Below are 19,057 nucleotides of genomic sequence, written 5' to 3'. Positions count from 1 at the left end.
CCCTGTAGTTCGGTTATGTTTGCTATGTTTCTTTTTTTTATTTACGATTGTGCACGGATATGGCCAGTTTCCTATTACTAGTTCAGCTCTGGTACGCATTTAATATTCACTACGTATATAGCATTTCCATCATACAGGGAGTGCAGAATTATTAGGCAAGTTGTATTTTTGAGGATTAATTTTATTATTGAACAACAACCATGTTCTCAATGAACCCAAAAAACTCATTAATATCAAAGCTGAATATTTTTGGAAGTAGTTTTTAGTTTGTTTTTAGTTATAGCTATTTTAGGGGGATATCTGTGTGTGCAGGTGACTATTACTGTGCATAATTATTAGGCAACTTAACAAAAAACAAATATATACCCATTTCAATTATTTATTTTTACCAGTGAAACCAATATAACATCTCAACATTCACAAATATAAATTTCTGACATTCAAAAACATAACAAAAACAAATCACCTTTCTTTGCAAGGACACTCAAAAGCCTGCCATCCATGGATTCTGTCAGTGTTTTGATCTGTTCACCATCAACATTGCGTGCAGCAGCAACCACAGCCTCCCAGACACTGTTCAGAGAGGTGTACTGTTTTCCCTCCTTGTAAATCTCACATTTGATGATGGACCACAGGTTCTCAATGGGGTTCAGATCAGGTGAACAAGGAGGCCATGTCATTAGATTTTCTTCTTTTATACCCTTTCTTGCCAGCCACGCTGTGGAGTACTTGGACGCGTGTGATGGAGCATTGTCCTGCATGAAAATCATGTTTTTCTTGAAGGATGCAGACATCTTCCTGTACCACTGCTTGAAGAAGGTGTCTTCCAGAAACTGGCAGTAGGACTGGGAGTTGAGCATGACTCCATCCTCAACCCGAAAAGGCCCCACAAGCTCATCTTTGATGATACCAGCCCAAACCAGTACTCCACCTCCACCTTGCTGGCGTCTGAGTCGGACTGGAGCTCTCTGCCCTTTACCAATCCATCCATCTGGCCCATCAAGACTCACTCTCATTTCATCAGTCCATAAAACCTTAGAAAAATCAGTCTTGAGATATTTCTTGGCCCAGTCTTGACGTTTCAGCTTGTGTGTCTTGTCAGTGGTGGTCGTCTTTCAGCCTTTCTTACCTTGGCCATGTCTCTGAGTGTTGCACACCTTGTGCTTTTGGGCACTCCAGTGATGTTGCAGCTCTGAAATATGGCCAAACTGGTGGCAAGTGGCATCTTGGCAGCTGCACGCTTGACTTTTCTCAGTTCATGGGCAGTTATTTTGCGCCTTGGTTTCTCCACACGCTTCTTGCGACCCTGTTGACTATTTTGAATGAAACGCTTGATTGTTCGATGATCACGCTTCAGAAGCTTTGCAATTTTAAGAGTGCTGCATCCCTCTGCAAGATATCTCACTATTTTTTACTTTTCTGAGCCTGTCAAGTCCTTCTTTTGACCCATTTTGCCAAAGGAAAGGAAGTTGCCTAATAATTATGCACACCTGATATAGGGTGTTGATGTCATTAGACCACACCCCTTCTCATTACAGAGATGCACATCACCTAATATGCTTAATTGGTAGTAGGCTTTCGAGCCTATACAGCTTGGAGTAAGACAACATGCATAAAGAGGATGATGTGGTCAAAATACTCATTTGCCTAATAATTCTGCACTCCCTGTATATTGCAATATCTTATTCTATCACTTATGGACTTGGTACTGTTCTGAGGCAGTCATCACGTTCACATTTGTTACCATGTGTTATGGCCAATCTCTATACTTGCTCCCATGATAGGTATTTTACTTATTTGGAGCATGACCACCTATTTGCTAAACCTTTTTTTTTATTATTATATTTTTTTATTGTAGCATAAATATAATTAAACAGAGACATAGAGCATATTGGGCTACATTTTTGAAGTGCATGCATGAATAATGGCAGACTCGTTTAGAACGTTTGTGCTTATACATTTGCATATAATATCTTGTCTGGCTGAGCTTGGTGAAGGTTACTTGCACTTGATATTATATATCAGCTTTAACTAGTGGTCTACAATCGTTGCTTTCTGGGGGGTATTGGATTCTCAAGGGAGTGCTGATAAGGGCAGTGATAAACAGCCTAGTATTTAACAATTACCGTCAGTGCTTGACTGCAGGAACACATCAAGAAACACATTTAAAAAAAACTTCAACAGTAATGCTACATCTTAATGGGTAACCGTGTGGATGTGTGTCGCGGCTTCCAATAGGGGTAAGGCCATGTCATTTAGCTTAATTCAGCAGGGAGAGCATAAAAATAAGAGGTAATAAAACAGAAATCAAACCTGACAAAGTTTAGTTGCTAAATCCTAAATTGCTGTTATAGACTAAACAACAGTATAAAGTCCAAGGTTTGCAGCGACCATTCGCTCTTGCGCCTTGAAATGTCCAGGTGCCTGAAGACATCCGCGTCCGCGCCACCCGATTCAGCTTGGGGTAGAAGGGCTGGATGGTATTAACGTCCCATGCTGGAGCGGAGGACACCCTTGAGGCTATTGCCGCCGACCTCAGGGTGAGGTCTGGTGCTGGTAAGTCCAGTTCTCTGAAGATGCGTCCAGTTTCCGAGAGGTGTGTTAACTGCATTCTCTTCTCCGCGTGCAATATGGTCAGTTTGCGGGCCGGTCCCCAGCGGTACCTGACATCCTTCTCTCTTAGCAGCTTAGTAACTGGTTGTAGTAAGTGCCTCCAGGTCATGGTGGACCTTGAGAGGTCTGCGAAGAAGGCCAGGCCCGAGCCTTCAAAATGGTAGGTGGGTGCAGTTCTTGTCGTGGCTGAGACAAGCTGCTTGCATTGGAGCGATTGAAAACACCGCAGTAGATCCCTTGGAGCCCCAGCCGGAGCTTTAGGTGATTTCGGGACTCGGTATACGGAGTCCAGGTGTATGGTCTTGGCTTTAGCCGGTGGAAGCATAGAGCTCCACATTCTGCGGAGGTAATGAGGTACTTCGTCCTCCCCGATGTTCTCGGGGATGCCACGGACCCGTATATTACGTTGCCGCCTAGCATCCTCCAGCACAACAAGCCGTCCTTCCATAGCTTGGTTGGCTTGCTTCAGATTATCCATCTCAGCTTGCAGAGCCCCCTGTTTGCTTGTCGTGGCAGCGTCAGCCTCCTCTAACGCCCGCAAGCGCGTAGTTATGCCTCCCATATGTTCTCGCACCAGAGCTATATCGGCTGAGAAGTAGGCCTTCAACTCTGCCATCATGCTTTGAATATCCGCTTTACTGGCGGGAGCGTGGTCTGGGTGGGCAACTTTACTCGCCCTCACAGGCTTCGGATCGTAGTCACAGTGGGGTGATCCTTTACTGAGCTCCCCTCGATCAGCGTAGTAGCTGGAATCGTCGTGATCACTGTCTTTCGAGGCGAGGTCCGAGTCTTCCCGTACGGGCGCCATCTTAGCAGGCCTCTGCAAAGTTGTAACGCGGAGCAGGGCCCCAATATCTTGAGACGTGGGAGTCGCTTCATTCCTGCGGATTTTGAATTTCTTCCCCATAGTGGTAATATAGTTTGCAAGGGGGTTAGAAGCTTTTTAGTGGCAATTAGGCTGCAAAAAGTCAAATCTTTCTCGGGAGCTCCTGATATGTGCGACTGCTTCGTTCAGTGGCTGGCTCCGCCCCCCCGCTAAACCTTTTTAGTAACATGCCATACTCCTATGTTCAGTATATGTATTGTCATGTTCCCTGGTACAAACCCTAGTGTACTAGGCTTTACCATACCATCATACAATCCCCTTGACTCTACGTCAAATAATCACATATTATGCACTAAAGGTTATTTTCTCATCGCTGTTATATTCTACTCAATCAAATTCATAATCCTAACCAACCCTTGCTATTTAGGTATGGCTTCACTAAACCTACATTAACTCCACTCTAACTGTTCTATGTTACATCAGCCAACGCCGGCACGCAATTCCTCCGCCAGGCCATACACAGACCCACGCCCGGGGATCCTTAATTCCCCACACAAATACCCCCTTCCCATGCTGTCACGACCATATAATTAAATATTCTAAGTCCTACCAGGATAGCTCGAACTACCCTCATAGCTTGGTATTTCATATCACCCTATACGTATTTTAGCTACAGAAGTCACAGGACCAATTAGCGGTCACTCATGACTCTGCCTATTCCCCATTATTGTCGCAATATCGGTTAATCACTCCCCCACAGTCTCTGGCAGTGGCTTAGGATCCTGACCCTACTCACTTATAGGGATATTTTATTTGTGTCCTATGAATCTTGTACCCACCATGGTAGGGTCAGGATTCTAATGACTATGTCCTCAGGTTACCTACTCATAGCCCAGCCTCAAGAACAACCACCCCCATGATACAATCATATTTTCATTCATAGTAAGTCAAGCCCAATTCCAGTTCCAACTAGGCCAAATCATAGGTAGAGCCTCTCTCAGCCACTTGGCATTCCGGGCACTAGCTCGCAGTCAGGTAATCTGGATAACTACAATTAAGTCAAGCAGTTGATATCCACTCTACTTGCCTCCATACAAAACATCAACAATGGACTAGAGAGACTGGAATCTCCACAGTCACTGATGCACGGCCCAGCCACAGGGCTCCTAAATCACTCTCATGGTTATGTTATCCCTTCAAATCCCGCCCCTAGCACATCTGTTTACATTGTCACTCCCACGTACTTCGTGTCCCCGACCAAACGCAAAGACATCTGGAAGGGTTAGTTTAGTCTCCTTACTGATTGCCTCCCACAGTGTCTTGGCGTACAAGTATTACTACTACTACGATGATCTATCCGTCGTTCTATAGACCAGAATCCCAGACTCAAGCAGAAACTCACTATCCCAGAATTCATCCTGGCCTTCAGTCTTTTCGTGACATAAGTGTCAGGATCGGGACAGGGATCCAACACGCAGAGTACAAACAGTAGCCAGATACGTATACCGGACCTTAGAATGGCCGGACTAACGTAAGTAGTACAGTATAGAATGGTCAAAGACAAGCCGAGGTCGAGGGTAACAGAAGACAGGTAAGCGAGAGACAAGCCGAATCAAGGGTAACAGAGATAAGCAGAGTAAGGTAAACAAGCCGGGTCAAAACCAAAAGGGATAATAGAATACACAAGCACTGAGTGACTAGAACAAGCTAGAACCACGACAGTGCAATGAGCTAATGAAAGAAGCTCTGTTAAATACCCTGTTCAGAGCAGTAACCACGCCTCCGAGGCGTCCTGATTGGTCCTGCAGCAATTGAGTGACAGGTCGTTCCGGAGGAGTGTCCTGATGACAACTTCCTGCCTAGATGCTGTAAAAGGCAGTCACTCCCTCGCGGCCGGCCTTGCATGACCGGATAGACCGTGGGGAAGGGAGCCATCAGGCCGTCTGGATGGAGGAACAGCTAAGTCTCTACCTCTTTCGGAGGTAGAGACCACAGGTACCCTGACAATAAGTGACTCTACTTCTCCTCACCATAGAGAAGGTTTGCATCGACAACCTGGAGCTTTACATCCAAGCACACCCTTCCCGTCACTTAGTCGACTTCTACATCAAGGTATTTACCCACTATTTCCACACAGGTCTGGTCACACTCCCGCCCAGTATTCATGAGTGTCAGAACCTTCAGTCCACATTAATAGACCCCGCAACACAATCACATTGCTTAAGAAGGTATTTGACAACCCATATTAATTACCCACCCCTAGCCTTAACTCATTTATTTCCTCTGAGGAAATCCCCCAGCACTATGCCATAGGGGATGACCAGAGCTTGGGTGGGTAAGACAGACATTTCCAATGCCTCTGAGCTTCTACCTATTCAGCCATCCCAAGGGCATGTTCGTGACTTTTTATGGAGGGATTACTTTCCCACACGTTTAACTTTTAGAACAAATAGTAACCCCAAGCTGTTTGTCTTATTTGCTAACACACTATGTTGGCTACTACTCAATATTAGCGAATGTCCTACAGTCACCCGGTTTCTTAGATGACTTCCTCATGATTTAACACCCTCACTCTACTCTGGTTAGTATTCACAAGACGATGGCACTTTTTCACCACTAGGGGTTCCACTTTCACAAACTGATCTTCTTAGGCATTCATCTTGACCCTATCACGCTACAGAACATGTCAACCTACAGAGAAGGTACAGCGCAACAGAGTCCAGGGAACCTTTTTCTTGCGAAGAGCACGTGTACCTGGGGGGATCTACAATCCTTACTGGGCATGTTACTGGGCATGTTGAACTTCGTCATGAGAATTATTCCTCAGGGCTGCACATTTATTTCACTGTGTCTTCTTCCCATCGACAGTTGCATTTTGGCACTAGTTGTGCTTACTAAAGCAGACCTACACATATGGCTCAGGTTCATACCACACTGGAATAGTAGGCCAGGTTATTCCCGCCATTTCTCAACATTCCCCAGTTACATGGACCAATGCAGCCGCACTCACTGGTTTCACAGTCAATTTGGTGACTTTTGGTTCTGAGATTCCTGGCCAGTTGAGACTCTTGGTTAAAATCTTTCCATTCCTCCTCAGCAATGTTTGGAATCTACCCTATAGTGCTGCCTACAAGGCCTGGGGGTATGAGTGGATAGGGGAAACTGTCAAGTGCTTCTCTGACAATGGAGCAGCCGGCGATACCATCAATAAAGGCAGATCCTCATCCTTGACAATCATGGCTTATTAGACAACTCACCTGGTAGGCAGCAACACTACAATTTCACATCATGTGGGCACAGAATCCCGGTTGTATGTACAAGCAGCTGACGTTTTAGCTTGCTCTAATTGCGAAGCCCACCCAGCAGCCAACAACAGGCCTGTCTACCCCCCCAACTCCCACCCCACATTCCATGGCTTAAATCCTGGACTAACTCACCTCATGGCATTTGGCAGATTTCTGAATAGAGCTGCCCTCTCTATTTATACATCACAAGCATAAAATTGAGATTTTTTCACCTTTACAACACGTTTACCACCGATTACCATAATACCGATATTCTTTCACTAGATGCCATTGTGACTTACCTCTCCTTTTTGCCCCCTCAATTTAAAACTCTCTCTTAACACTACAAAACTTTACCTGACTGGACTACAACACCATATCTTAAGTGCCTATCCTAGTACCAAACAGTTCACATCCTCTTACCACGTGACGAACGTACAGAGATAAGGTACTATCCTACAGACAATAAGGTGCCCGGTCAAAATGCCAGACCTTTACAGGTTATCACTCACTGGACTAAACCTCAATATGCCTCTATTTACACTGCTGGACAAAACCACTCACTACAGCTAAATTCATAATGTATCTCAGAACAATCTAAGCTAGGTGGGGACTCAACCACAATGCCTTTTCGGGACATTCGTTCAGAATCTGGGCAGTATCAGCTGCTTCTAGACAAATGTCCCTGCTCACATCATAAAATATTAGGATGCTGGAAATCCGCAGTGTATTACGAGATACATACCACAACCAGAGCTAGACTTGAGTAGACAAGCCTTTATGAATTTTGCTACAAAGGGATATGTAATAAGGCCTACCCGATACGTCTGTTTCGGCACACCACAACCGACTTGCTCATATATCTAACTTATCATAGGGCTTTGGTCCCTGACTACAAATTGGAAGGCAGAGCCTGAAGTTGTGGGAGGGGTTACCCGGCTATTTAAACTCAGGCCCCCTACACCACAGGGCTGATGCTGCCGGGTTATACATATTACTATTACAGGTGGGCCCTCTTTTATTACAGGCCTACCCGATACGTTGGTTTCGGCACACCACAGCCGACTTGCTCATATATCTAACTTATCATAGATACGGCTTTGGTCCCTGACTACAAATATATATATATATATATATATATATATATATATATAATACATTTCTAAACACAAATACACACACCAGTCAAGCCATAAGACTTGCTTTTCCCGGAGAAATTTCAATGAGCTCAACAAAGAACCACAAAGAACCTCATAATTTACTTTATACATGGATTCCTTGGAGTTTGTGTCTGCTTTATACAACAGCTTTGAAACACAACTCAGGAAGAGGAGCAAGCCAGTGACACACACACACAGAGAGACAGAGATACATGTAAAATTTTAATTTTTAAACCCACCCTCTTGTTTCCTACCTTTTCCTGGTGGGTGGCTTCCCTGGTGTCCAGTGTGGTGCCTGTGGCTGATGGGAGTGAGGAGCCTCCTTCTCCTCCTCCCTCCTGTGCTGCTCCTTCTACTCCCTCCCACACGACTACTCTCTTTATTGGAGGAAGTGACTCATGTCATAACTTACTGTGACTCCGCTCCCTCGAGGTTACTTCCGCGTTTGGAAGTAAGCTTCTCCCATTCAGATGATGCTCCACTCACCTTCCTTATAGGGAAGCCGCGCCAAACTCAAAATTGTTGAGTGATTTTGTCCCGACCTCGGACTCTACGCTGAGCTACCTCTTACTTCATTAGGCTTCCAAGACCTCGTTCTCCTGGCTGAATCTTCTATCGTTTGTTAGAATACAAATTCCACGCTGTCATCATCTTCTAATATACCGGAATGGACTCCTGAATACATGAACCCTCAAACAAACTGGATTGTACTACTAAAATACCTGGATATACTAAGCCCTTCAAATTCTACTTAATCTTCAGGAAATTCAAGAGAAACCATAAGTATCACTAATCTATCAATTTACTTATTGTTGCAACTCTGCATATAAGGCTAAATCATATTCTATGTGCCACTTATCAATTCTAATTATTGCTGCAACTCTGCATATAAAGATAATCAATTTATATGTGCCACTTATCAAATCTAATATTGCTACAACTTTGCATATTATTATTATTATTATTATTATGATATTTATAGAGCGCCATCAAATTCCGCAGCGCTTTACAATGGGTGGACGAACAGACATGTAGTTGTAACCAGACAAGTTGGACACACAGGAACAGAGGGGTTGAGGGCCCTGCTCAATGAGCTTACATGCTAGAGGGAGTGGGGTAAAAGGTAAGGATAGTATTAGACTAGTGACAGTTGCAGAAGAGGAATCAGTTGGGAGCTATTATCAGTTTAATTGATACACTTTTATGAAGAAGTGGGTTTTTAACGATTTTTTGAAGGAGTGGAGACTGGGTGAGCATCTAACGGAGGAGGGACGCGAGTTCCACAGGAACGGTGCAGCCCTCGAGAAATCTTGAAGGCGAGCATCAGAAGATAGACGTAAGTCTTCAGCAGATCGTAAGGGCCTAGACGGGACATACTTGTGTATAGGAAGGATAGATAGGTGGGAGCAGCATTATGTAGAGATTTGAAAGCAAGAACCAGAATTTTAAATTGAGCTCTATATTTTATAGGAAGCCAATGCAGGGACTGACAGAAGGGTGAGGTATGGGAGGTGCGGGCGGACAGGAAGATAAGCCTCGCCGCCGCATTCATTATGGACTGTAACTGCGCAAGTTGGGAGCACGTAAGACCACTGAGAAGCGGATTACAGTAATCAAGGCGAGAAAGTACAGTGGAATGGACCAACACCTTAGTCGCATCTGGCGTTAAGTAGGGGCGGATGTTTTTGAGATGGAAATGACAGGATTTGGCGATAGATTGAACATGAGGCTTGAAGGAGAGGTTGGAGTCAAAGAGAACACCTAGGCAGCGAGCCTGCGTGGTGGAGCTGATGGTAGCACCGTTGACTTGGAGGGAGACAGACACAGGAGTAACAACACTTGAGGGAGGAAAGACCAGAATTTCAGTTTTGGTCAAGTTTAGTTTAAGGAAGTGGGCAGCCATCCAGTTAGAAACAGCAGAGAGGCAGTCAGAGACACTAGTCAAGAGGGACGGGGAGAGATCAGGAGAGGACAGGTAGATTTGCGTGTCATCTGCATAGAAATGATATTGGAAGCCAAAGGAGCTAATGAGTTTACCAAGGGAGGCAGTATAGATGGAGAACAGTAGGGGACCTTGGGGGACACCAACAGAGAGGAGTTGGGGAGAAGAAGCAGATCCAGAGAAAGAAACACTGAAAGAGCGCTGGGAGAGGTAGGAGGAGCACCAGGAGAGAGCAATATCTTGTAGATAGATATTGCGGAGGATGAGAAGAAGCTGTTGATGATCAACATTGTCAAAAGCCGCAGACAGGTCAAGGAGAATTAGGATAGAGTAGTGACCACGAGATTTTGCAGCGAGTAAATCATTGGATACTTTGGTCAGTGCCTTTTCCACAGAGTGCTTAGCGCGGAAACCAGACTGAAGTGGGCCTAGCAGAGAGTTGGACTCTGGAGTCTGTCAATCTCTCATACAATCTCTCATACACAATTCTTTCAAGGATCTTGGATGCAAAAGGCAGTAGCGAGATAGAACGATAGTTGGATGGGGAGTTAGGGTCAAGATTGGGCTTCTTTAGAATTGGGGTTACAGTTGCATGTTTGAAGGGCGACGGAAATATACCAGAGGAGAGAGAGAGATTGAGAATTTTAGTGAGACGTGGAGAAGACAGAGTACAGATGAGATGCGAGGGAATTGGATCTAGGAAACAGGTGGTGGGGCAGGAGGACTGGAGCAGAGCAGAAACCTCTTCCAATGTAGCGGGTGCGAATGAACATAGAACAGCAGAGGGAGTGAAGTTAGGGGAAATATTGTAAGGGGAAGAAGAAAGATGAGAGATCTCTTATCTGATTGTAGAGATCTTGTCAGTGATGTGAGTTGCAAAGTCTGAGGCGGTCAAGTTAGTAGGTGGAGGAGGAACAGCAGGGCGAAGAAGAGAGTTAAATGTGTGAAATAGTCGTTTGGGTTCGCAGGAGAGTGTGGTTATGAGGGTGTTGAAGTAATTAACTTTTGCAGAGGAAATCAAATTATATGTGCCAATTAGCATCTACTAATCAAGTTATTCTGCTACTACTTACAAAATTGTTACATTTATACAATCTATTCAACATTTACTCCTATGCTGCAATCTAATTACTAATTCGCATATGTGAGGATATTGTTATTTTTTATTTTATTTTTTATTACAACCAGAATTTTGGTCAAAATTCCTGAAACATAACACTCGCAGCTGTCACTTCCTGTCACTTCCTCCCAGAGGGCTGCCAAAAAGCAAGGGGCCGGTCGCGCTGTTAAAGGGCTACAGCGCGAGACTGCCCCCTGCTAAAAACAAGCCCACCGGGTGGCCCTAAGTGCATGAGCCACCCGGTGGGCCTACTTAGTATGTTGTCCCCCGGTTGGTGGCAATTGCCAGGGTGGAGAATTAGTGAGAGCAGCGGGGCCCACAGGGCAGCTGCTTTGGGCCCTCCTGAAGTTACTGGGCCCAGGGCAGCTGCCTTGTTTGCCTCACATTAAAGATGGCCCTGTGACTACTACAGACAAGCTCACTGACACACACATGCTCAATACACACACGCTCACTGACACACACGCTCACTACAGGCACACACATGCTCACTACAGACAAGCTCACTGACACACACACATACTCACTACAGACAAGCTTACTGATACACATGCTCACTACAGACAAACTCAGTGTCACACACATATGCTCACTACAGACAAGCTCACTGACACACATGCTCACTACAGACACACTTACTGATACACATGCTCACTACAGACAAGCTCACGGTCACACACACAAGCTCACTACAGACAAGCTCACTACGGACAAGCTGGCTTGAACGCACGGGTGGAGCATGTACACAGAATTGCAGAAAATTGTGAAGGGAGCCTTACAGTGCTCCCTCCGTCCACTGGCAGTCTAAATACAGCCACAACAGCTACTCCAGCACCTCCCTCCTTAATTCCCTTCTTAATTCCCTCGGACTGACACAGACTGTAACAGTCCGAGTGGAGAATAATTGAAATTGCATTATCTCCAGCCCCAGGTGCCGCCGCCAACCGAGAAATTTCCCAGTATCCCGGTGAGCCAGTCCAGCCCTGCTGTAGCATGGGAGATCTTGCTCTCAGGCTGCAACTTCTGCATTCTGTCTATGCTGATCACATAGTGATTGGTGCTGGGCAGCAGGCACAGCCTAGCATCGATTACTGTTGGCAGAGGACATGCAGAGGACATACAGGGAGCTCCCATTCCAAGATAATCACTGTGAATGAGTGTGATTGTTTTAAGGGCTGTATGAGCATACAGTTCATCAGTTAGTCTTGACTGATGAATAGGGCCCCAGTTGACAGAGGGAGTTTCAACCATATTGATTGATACCTGTGTCTCTCCAGTGCAAGCAGGAATATAACCCTGCTCCTAAAAATATTACCAGATAATCTATGCTGTCCTAATGACATTAAAGACAGGCTGGTGTGAAATGTCCTAATAATGCATTATGGTTGACAATAGAACCACTGTGTGCAAGATTGTTTTTCTTTGAAAATATAATTGAACGTTTTTGGATTTTTTAAAATATTTTTTTTGTTTTACATTGTTTTTTTTCCATAGGTATCATATGATGCCACAGCTTACTCTCAACTCGTCTCAGTCCCGCCATTTACCACCATTGTGAACGATCTTCAGCCGTTGACCAATCACAGTATCCGTGTGCAATGTGCCAATGAAATGGGAGCTTCATCGTTCACTGACTGGCTATCATTTCAGACACTGGAGTCATGTATGTATTTCCATATTAGTGAAAAAAATTGATTTCCTTGTATTATTTTAACAAATACACTTATAATTATTTATCATGTACTATTCATTTGAACAGCTATATAAATAGTCACTCACTGGAAACAAACTAAGCTTAAAGGGACACTCCAGATCCAGGGACAGATTAAGAGACCATTGGATATGGTGCTGACAATTACAGAATCTTCTAGACTGAAAACAACACCATTGTTTCTGAAAACACAAAAACATTTATGCCTCCCAAGCTTCATGTATCTGGTGGCAGTGATGCTGGAGGGAAATTACCAGGATACAGCTATATGAGAACACATACCCTATGCTAAACTCATCTATCATTCAAATCCATACCCCCCAACAGCAGTGAAGGAAGACATTAGTGGGTAGGTTAAAAGGGTAGGCCAGTGAAGCAAATCATGTAACCAGCACTGTCAAAATGGGCAGTTAATATATAGATGAATGCAGCTTCCAAGACGATTCTCCCCAGCAAATAGAATATTCCCCAAACATGAGCCTAGACTTCATGAAGGGTGTAACAGGAATGATCTTTATTGAAAACAGGCTGGCTTTTATGAGAAATCCTCCTGCAAGAGGACTTCCCACAGCAAACAAATACATTGACCAATCATTATACAGTTTTGCAGTAATACACGCCTTCCCTCTGCCTGGGAGATATTGAGATAAGTTAAGGAATAAATCAATTATCTCCAGGCAGAGGGCACACAATTTCCCCAAAAGTTAGAACACCCCTTTCCCCACAAGGTATCCCCACAAATTACATATCCCCTGATAGCCTCGACGACCAAGTCCCGCTGACTCCCCTCGTGCGAACAAGATGGCCGCCGTTTTCTTTTCCACGTGGCATTCGGCTATACGAACAGCGGCCGCCCAGGGACCACTTAATCGACGGTTCTTTTGAACTTAATGAGCCAGGAGGGTGGTCGGTGTTCGGTAGTTTCAAACTACCGAACTAATATCCAATATCCATACAGGGAATGGAGGAAACAAACGAATACAGAAGAAAATGTCAAATAAAAGTCAATTTTCTTCACAAATGCATGTTAGGTTGCCTGCCAATCATGCAGACCTGCCCAACTAGGGGCGTAATATGCAGACAGCGCCCTGATCTTGCAGCAAAAATTAAATATGTGCTTGCTCTACACTTTCTGGGGACCCTCCCCTAGCACTCGCTTGTCTCTTTACCTTCTTACTAGCAGGCAGATTCCTGGTATGCAGGAATCTGAATAGGAGAATAGGTGGATGTAGTGAGTTTAATCATTTGCACAGTGTGCAAAGTCAGCTTCACCTAACTAGCGTAATTGTCAGGCAGGCCATACAATTTTGTTTTCTACTACACTCTTTTTTAAGTTTCCCTATGTATAAATCAAGAGCATGTAAAGAGTAGTAGTCCAGGGTGGACTGGGGGAAAAAATCAGCTCTGGCATTTTTTAAACACAGTGGCCCACTGAGAAGGGGGCATTTGTCATCACTAATGACAGTAAAAATGAAATCCAGCGCACTCACTTATCTACTAAACAGTTATTTTAGTGCTGAAATTTTGTATTAGTTTTATTAAAAACACCTAATCTAGGCAAAAAATAATGGGGGTTTAGTTACATTATATGATCATACATTGCATAAGCCTGCCACAACGCTAATGTACCCCATCTTTGGCAGGTCCTACTCTGTCTGCTAAATGAGCTACTCACTTGGGGCAATCCTTCCATCTGGAGTTCTCTGCAGTACAAGACTTAAATAGGGTCCTGAGATGAGGCACCTGTAACAGGGAGGGGTGCAAAACTGGTTTTGCATCCCCCCGCCCCCCCCCCCCCCCCCCCCCTGTTACAGGTGCCTCATCTCAGGATCCTATTTAAGCCTTGTACTGCAGAGAACTCCAGATGGAAGGATTTCCCCAAGTGAGTAGCTCATTTAGCTGGTTTTGCACCCCTCTCTGTTACAGGTGCCTCATCTCAGGATCCTATTTAAGCCATGCCATAATGTGTGTATGCCATAATGTAGATTGTGTGCAGGTGGTGCAGTGTGTGCCTATAGCAGATGTATTGTGTGTAGGACCCAAAGTGTGTATAGAAGATTTAGTTTGTGTTTGTAGAGGATTCAGAGTCGGTCGTGTGAGAGGAGCAGTGCATGTGTGGGTTGCAGTGTGTGAGTGTGTGTGGTGTGCAGTGCGGTCAAATAAAAGCATATATATGTAATTTAAAAAAAAAAAACTTAATACCCCCCTCCCTTACTTCTTACCTTTGCCCATGGAGGGGGAACCTTGCTTCCAGCTCTGGTGGTCTGGTGGAGAAACTCTGGTGGCTAGAGTGGTCCTGGTCCTCTCTCTCGTCCCTCTCCTCCAGCTGGCCATTTCAGTGCCTGTGGGCTGGTGAAGGAGAACTTTGATCTCAGATAGCACCGGCCCTGCATGGACCAGCAGGGGAGATCCTGGGAACTTTTGTGCTGGCCTCGGCCCATAGCCATCGCGGCCCACCAGGCTCTTGCCGGTTTGCCCGATGGCCAGTCCGGGCCTGGTAATAGTAAAAAATGTTTTTTATATAATGTATAAGTGCGCTGGATCTTGAACTGCAGAGAGCCTCAGATGGGATTTTTTCCCAAGTAAGTGTGTTAAAGGGAAACTCCAGTGCCAGGAAAACGATCCGTTTTCCTGGCACTGGAGGGTCCCTCTCCCTCCCACCCCCCAATCCCCGGTTACTGAAGGGGTGAAAACCCCTTCAGTCACTTACCTGAGGCAGCGGCGATGTCCCTCGCCGCTGTCTCCTCCTCCGCGACGCTCCTCCCTGTGCTTCCGTCGGCCGGCGGGCGAGACTGATCCCGCCCACCGGCCAAGGAGACCTAATGCGCATGCGCGGCAATTCCACGCATGCGCATTAGGTCTCCCCATAGGAAAGCATTGAAAACGATTTTCAGTGCTTTCCTATGGGGATTTGAGCGACGCTGGAGGTCCTCACACAGCGTGAGGACGTCCAGCGACGCTCTAGCACAGGTTTCCTGTGCTATGGACCAGGAAGAGACCTCTAGTGGCTGTCTAATAGACAGCCACTAGAGGTGGAGTTAACCCTGCAAGGTAATTATTGCTGTTTATAAAAAACTGCAATAATTACACTTACAGGGTTAGGAGTAGTGGGAGTTGGCACCCAGACCACTCCAATGAGCAGAAGTGGTCTGGGTGCCTACAGTGTCCCTTTAATCTCATAAGAGCAGACATTAGACTGTGAGAGTAGGACCTGCCAAAGATGGGGTACATTGACGTTGTGGCAGGCTTATGCACTGTATGATCATATAATGTAACTAAATCCCCATTATTTTTTTGCCTAGATTAGGTGTTTTTTAAAAAACTTTTAAAAACTAATAAAATCTGTCAACATTGAAGTTGCTGTTTAGTAGATCGGAGAGTGCGCTGGATCTTGTGTATTGTTTATTATATATATATATGTAACGGGGTTTTGGGGATGCCCCCTAGTGTCTTTGGGGTCCTTAAACCTAGTTAATTCACTATGCCTGACAGGCGGATCCTGAGCCTCCGCTATCTGGGAGCTGGGGTACATGTCTGCGGCAGCGCCTCCACCCAGTGGAACATCCGGGGTAGGGATGTGGGGTCCCACTGGGAACATACTTGGTGCAATAAGACTGACACAGCCTAACTGGAACTAACTTTATATGGTAAATAGCAATTGAACCGACACACATAGGAAAATACAATGGCGTAACAGATAACAATGCAAATGTGGATTTTCCCCACTCACCCACCAGCACACCTGCGTCCCACCCCCTTATCTTCGCCCTAGCGGCCGTTGGTGCACATAGGAGAGTTGGGGCCCTAATAAGTCCTGCTCCACAGAGTCACTGACACAGCCTCAGATGTGTAATGTCCGTACGGGACCTCAGAGTCTTTACTGTGAGTGAGAAGACAGGTGCCCTGTGGTGATACAGGGAGAGGTTTGGCTTACCCTCACAACACAATTTACCAGGTAGTCAGTAGCAGTCTCCTCTCACTGGATTCACCAAACGTCTGGGCTCAATGCTTGTCTTTGCCAGCAGGTCCCTCTCTCATCTGGTGTGATCTTGGGTGAAACAAGTTCTCTCCGCCAGGTTCCATCTCTTTTTACAGTCTCTCACATGTCCTCCATTTCAGCTCAGCATGTCATCCTTCTAGAATCCTTTTTGGCCCTCCTTCCCCAGAGCTGTGCAGGAAATCCTCCCAGGAACTGATGATGCCACACTCCTCCCACTGATTTCAGCAAGTCATGTGATCAATGCTCAATGTTTTATTAACAACATACTGGGGCCATGTGCCATCTACTGGGCATTTCAGATAATGCAGCCTGTGTAACTTCACAGGGTTACATATATATATATATATATATATATATATATATATATATATATATATATATATATATATATATATATATATATATAATTTATTTTAGCTTCAACTCCATCAGCCACTACGTTGCATCCCTTCCAGAACCCTAAAGCATGCTGGAATGCTTTATGTGCAAAGAGTGCATCCTCTTTGTAAAATAAAAAAGAAATAGGGCAAGTTTGATTGGCATTTTTTTCTTTTTTTAGTATAAATGAATACACCATTTGAGTTTCAAGCAGACAACAAGTCCAATTACTTCCTGGTTTGTTTAGCTCAGTGGAGAGACAGGGAAGTCTGTGATTGGACAGTGACTGAAAGTCTGGGCTGGGTTTAAGGGGAAGGTCTTGCAAATCCAGCAGACAAGAGAACTGCAGCTTTTGTAAGCTGTTTTAAATATACCCTCAATGAGAAAATAAACATAATAAAAGCATACATGTTTTCAGGGATATATCTACTAAATAGTTATTTAATATGCCTACCCCACGCATGCTTAAACTCCTTACTGTGTTAACCTCTACCACTTCAGCTGGCCATTTAATTTCATTCGTCCCATCTAGTCTACCCAATTTTCTAAATACTTACATTAGTCCCTGGCCTTATCTTAAGTCTACAATAGCCTTATGTCTATTCCACGCATGCTTAAACTCCTTCACTGTGTTAACCTCTACCACTTCAACTGGAAGGGTATTCCATAAGTCCATTACCCTCTCTGTAAAGTAATACTTCCTGATATTATTTTTAAACATATGCCCCTCTAATTTAAGACTATGTCCTCTTGTTGTGGTAGTTTTTTTATTTTTTATTTTAAATATAGTCTCCTCATTTACTGTGTTAATTCCCTTTATGTATGTAAATGTTTCTATCATATCCCTCCTGTCTCGTCTTTCCTCCATGCTATACATGTTAAGATCATTTAACTGTTCCTGGTACGTTTTATCCTGCAATCCAAATAACAAGATATCAATATCCTTCTGAAAGAACGGTCTTGCGTACAATACTCCAAGTGAGGTCTCACCAGTGTTCTGTACAATGACATGAGCACTTCTTTATTTCTACTGCTAATACCTCTCCCTACACAACCAAGCATTCTGCTAGCATTCATGCTACTCTATTACATTATCTGCCTACCTTTAAGTCATCTAAAATAATTACTCCTAAATCCCTTTCCACAGTATCCCTTTAATCGCTTGTGCCTTGTAATTTTACACTTCCAAAATTGTCACAATATTTTTTTTTTTAAAGATGACGAAATAAATGGAAAATCAGGGCTTCATTTTTAGGTACAATTTTACAGAAGTCTATACAACAGATTACAGTTTTGTCCTTTGCCTATATGGTACCCAGGCATTCAAGACATTTATTTTTTCTTCACACAGCACAAGTGTTTCACTTATAAAGATACATAAGTCTACCACAGGGCTCAACAAATCCCAGGTGCCAGGTCACCGTGGCCTGGGATTTGTGAGCCTTTTCAGCCCCCAAGTTGACTGACTACCTGGAAGCAGGTGGGCAGCCGGCTCATAGAGAGCTGGGGGAGGCAGGGAGGCGGTTGATTGTGGAGGTGGCGAGGAAGCTGTCATCTCCCTGCTCTGCTCCTTCGCGCACCCTTCAGTGATGCCGGGAGCCGGAATATGATATCATTCCAGCCAAAGCATCACCAAACAGCGCTCTAAGGAGCAGAGCAGAGCAGATTACAGCAGCCCCACTGGACACCAGGTAAAGCATCCACTCCAGGTCTCCCAAATGTAGGAAGGCTGGGTGGACACATTAAAATAAAATAAATAATTTGTGAGTGTTGCAGTATCAGTGTGTGTGTGTGACAAATCAGTGTGTCTTTCTGTGAGTGTGTGTCTGTCAGTGAGTCTCTGTGTGTCTGTCTGTCAGTTAGGGGCTGTGCCTGTCTGTGTATGTCCTGACCCAGGAAGCACCTCTAGTAACTGTCTGGGAGACTGTTACTAGGGGTGTTATTTGGCAGCAATGTAAACATTTACTTTTATATGAAAACACCATGTTTACATCGAAAAGCGTGCAAGGACGGGATATAGACT

General features: G+C 44.7%; 1 protein-coding gene across 1 annotated transcript in view; it reads left to right on the top strand.

Annotated features, from left to right (window-relative positions):
- Window positions 1–19,057, top strand: part of TYRO3 (TYRO3 protein tyrosine kinase) — a 926,976-nt gene that overhangs the window by 369,275 nt on the left and 538,644 nt on the right. Inside the window, exon 7 of the mRNA XM_063440254.1 lies at window positions 12,440–12,608. Coding sequence (XP_063296324.1) covers window positions 12,440–12,608 — 169 coding nt within the window. The remainder of the gene's footprint in view (window positions 1–12,439; window positions 12,609–19,057) is intronic.

The sequence above is a fragment of the Pelobates fuscus genome, chromosome 13, assembly GCF_036172605.1.
Source record: "Pelobates fuscus isolate aPelFus1 chromosome 13, aPelFus1.pri, whole genome shotgun sequence".
Classification (NCBI taxonomy): Eukaryota; Metazoa; Chordata; class Amphibia; order Anura; family Pelobatidae; genus Pelobates; species Pelobates fuscus.
This window is presented reverse-complemented; position numbering and strand designations above follow the sequence as displayed.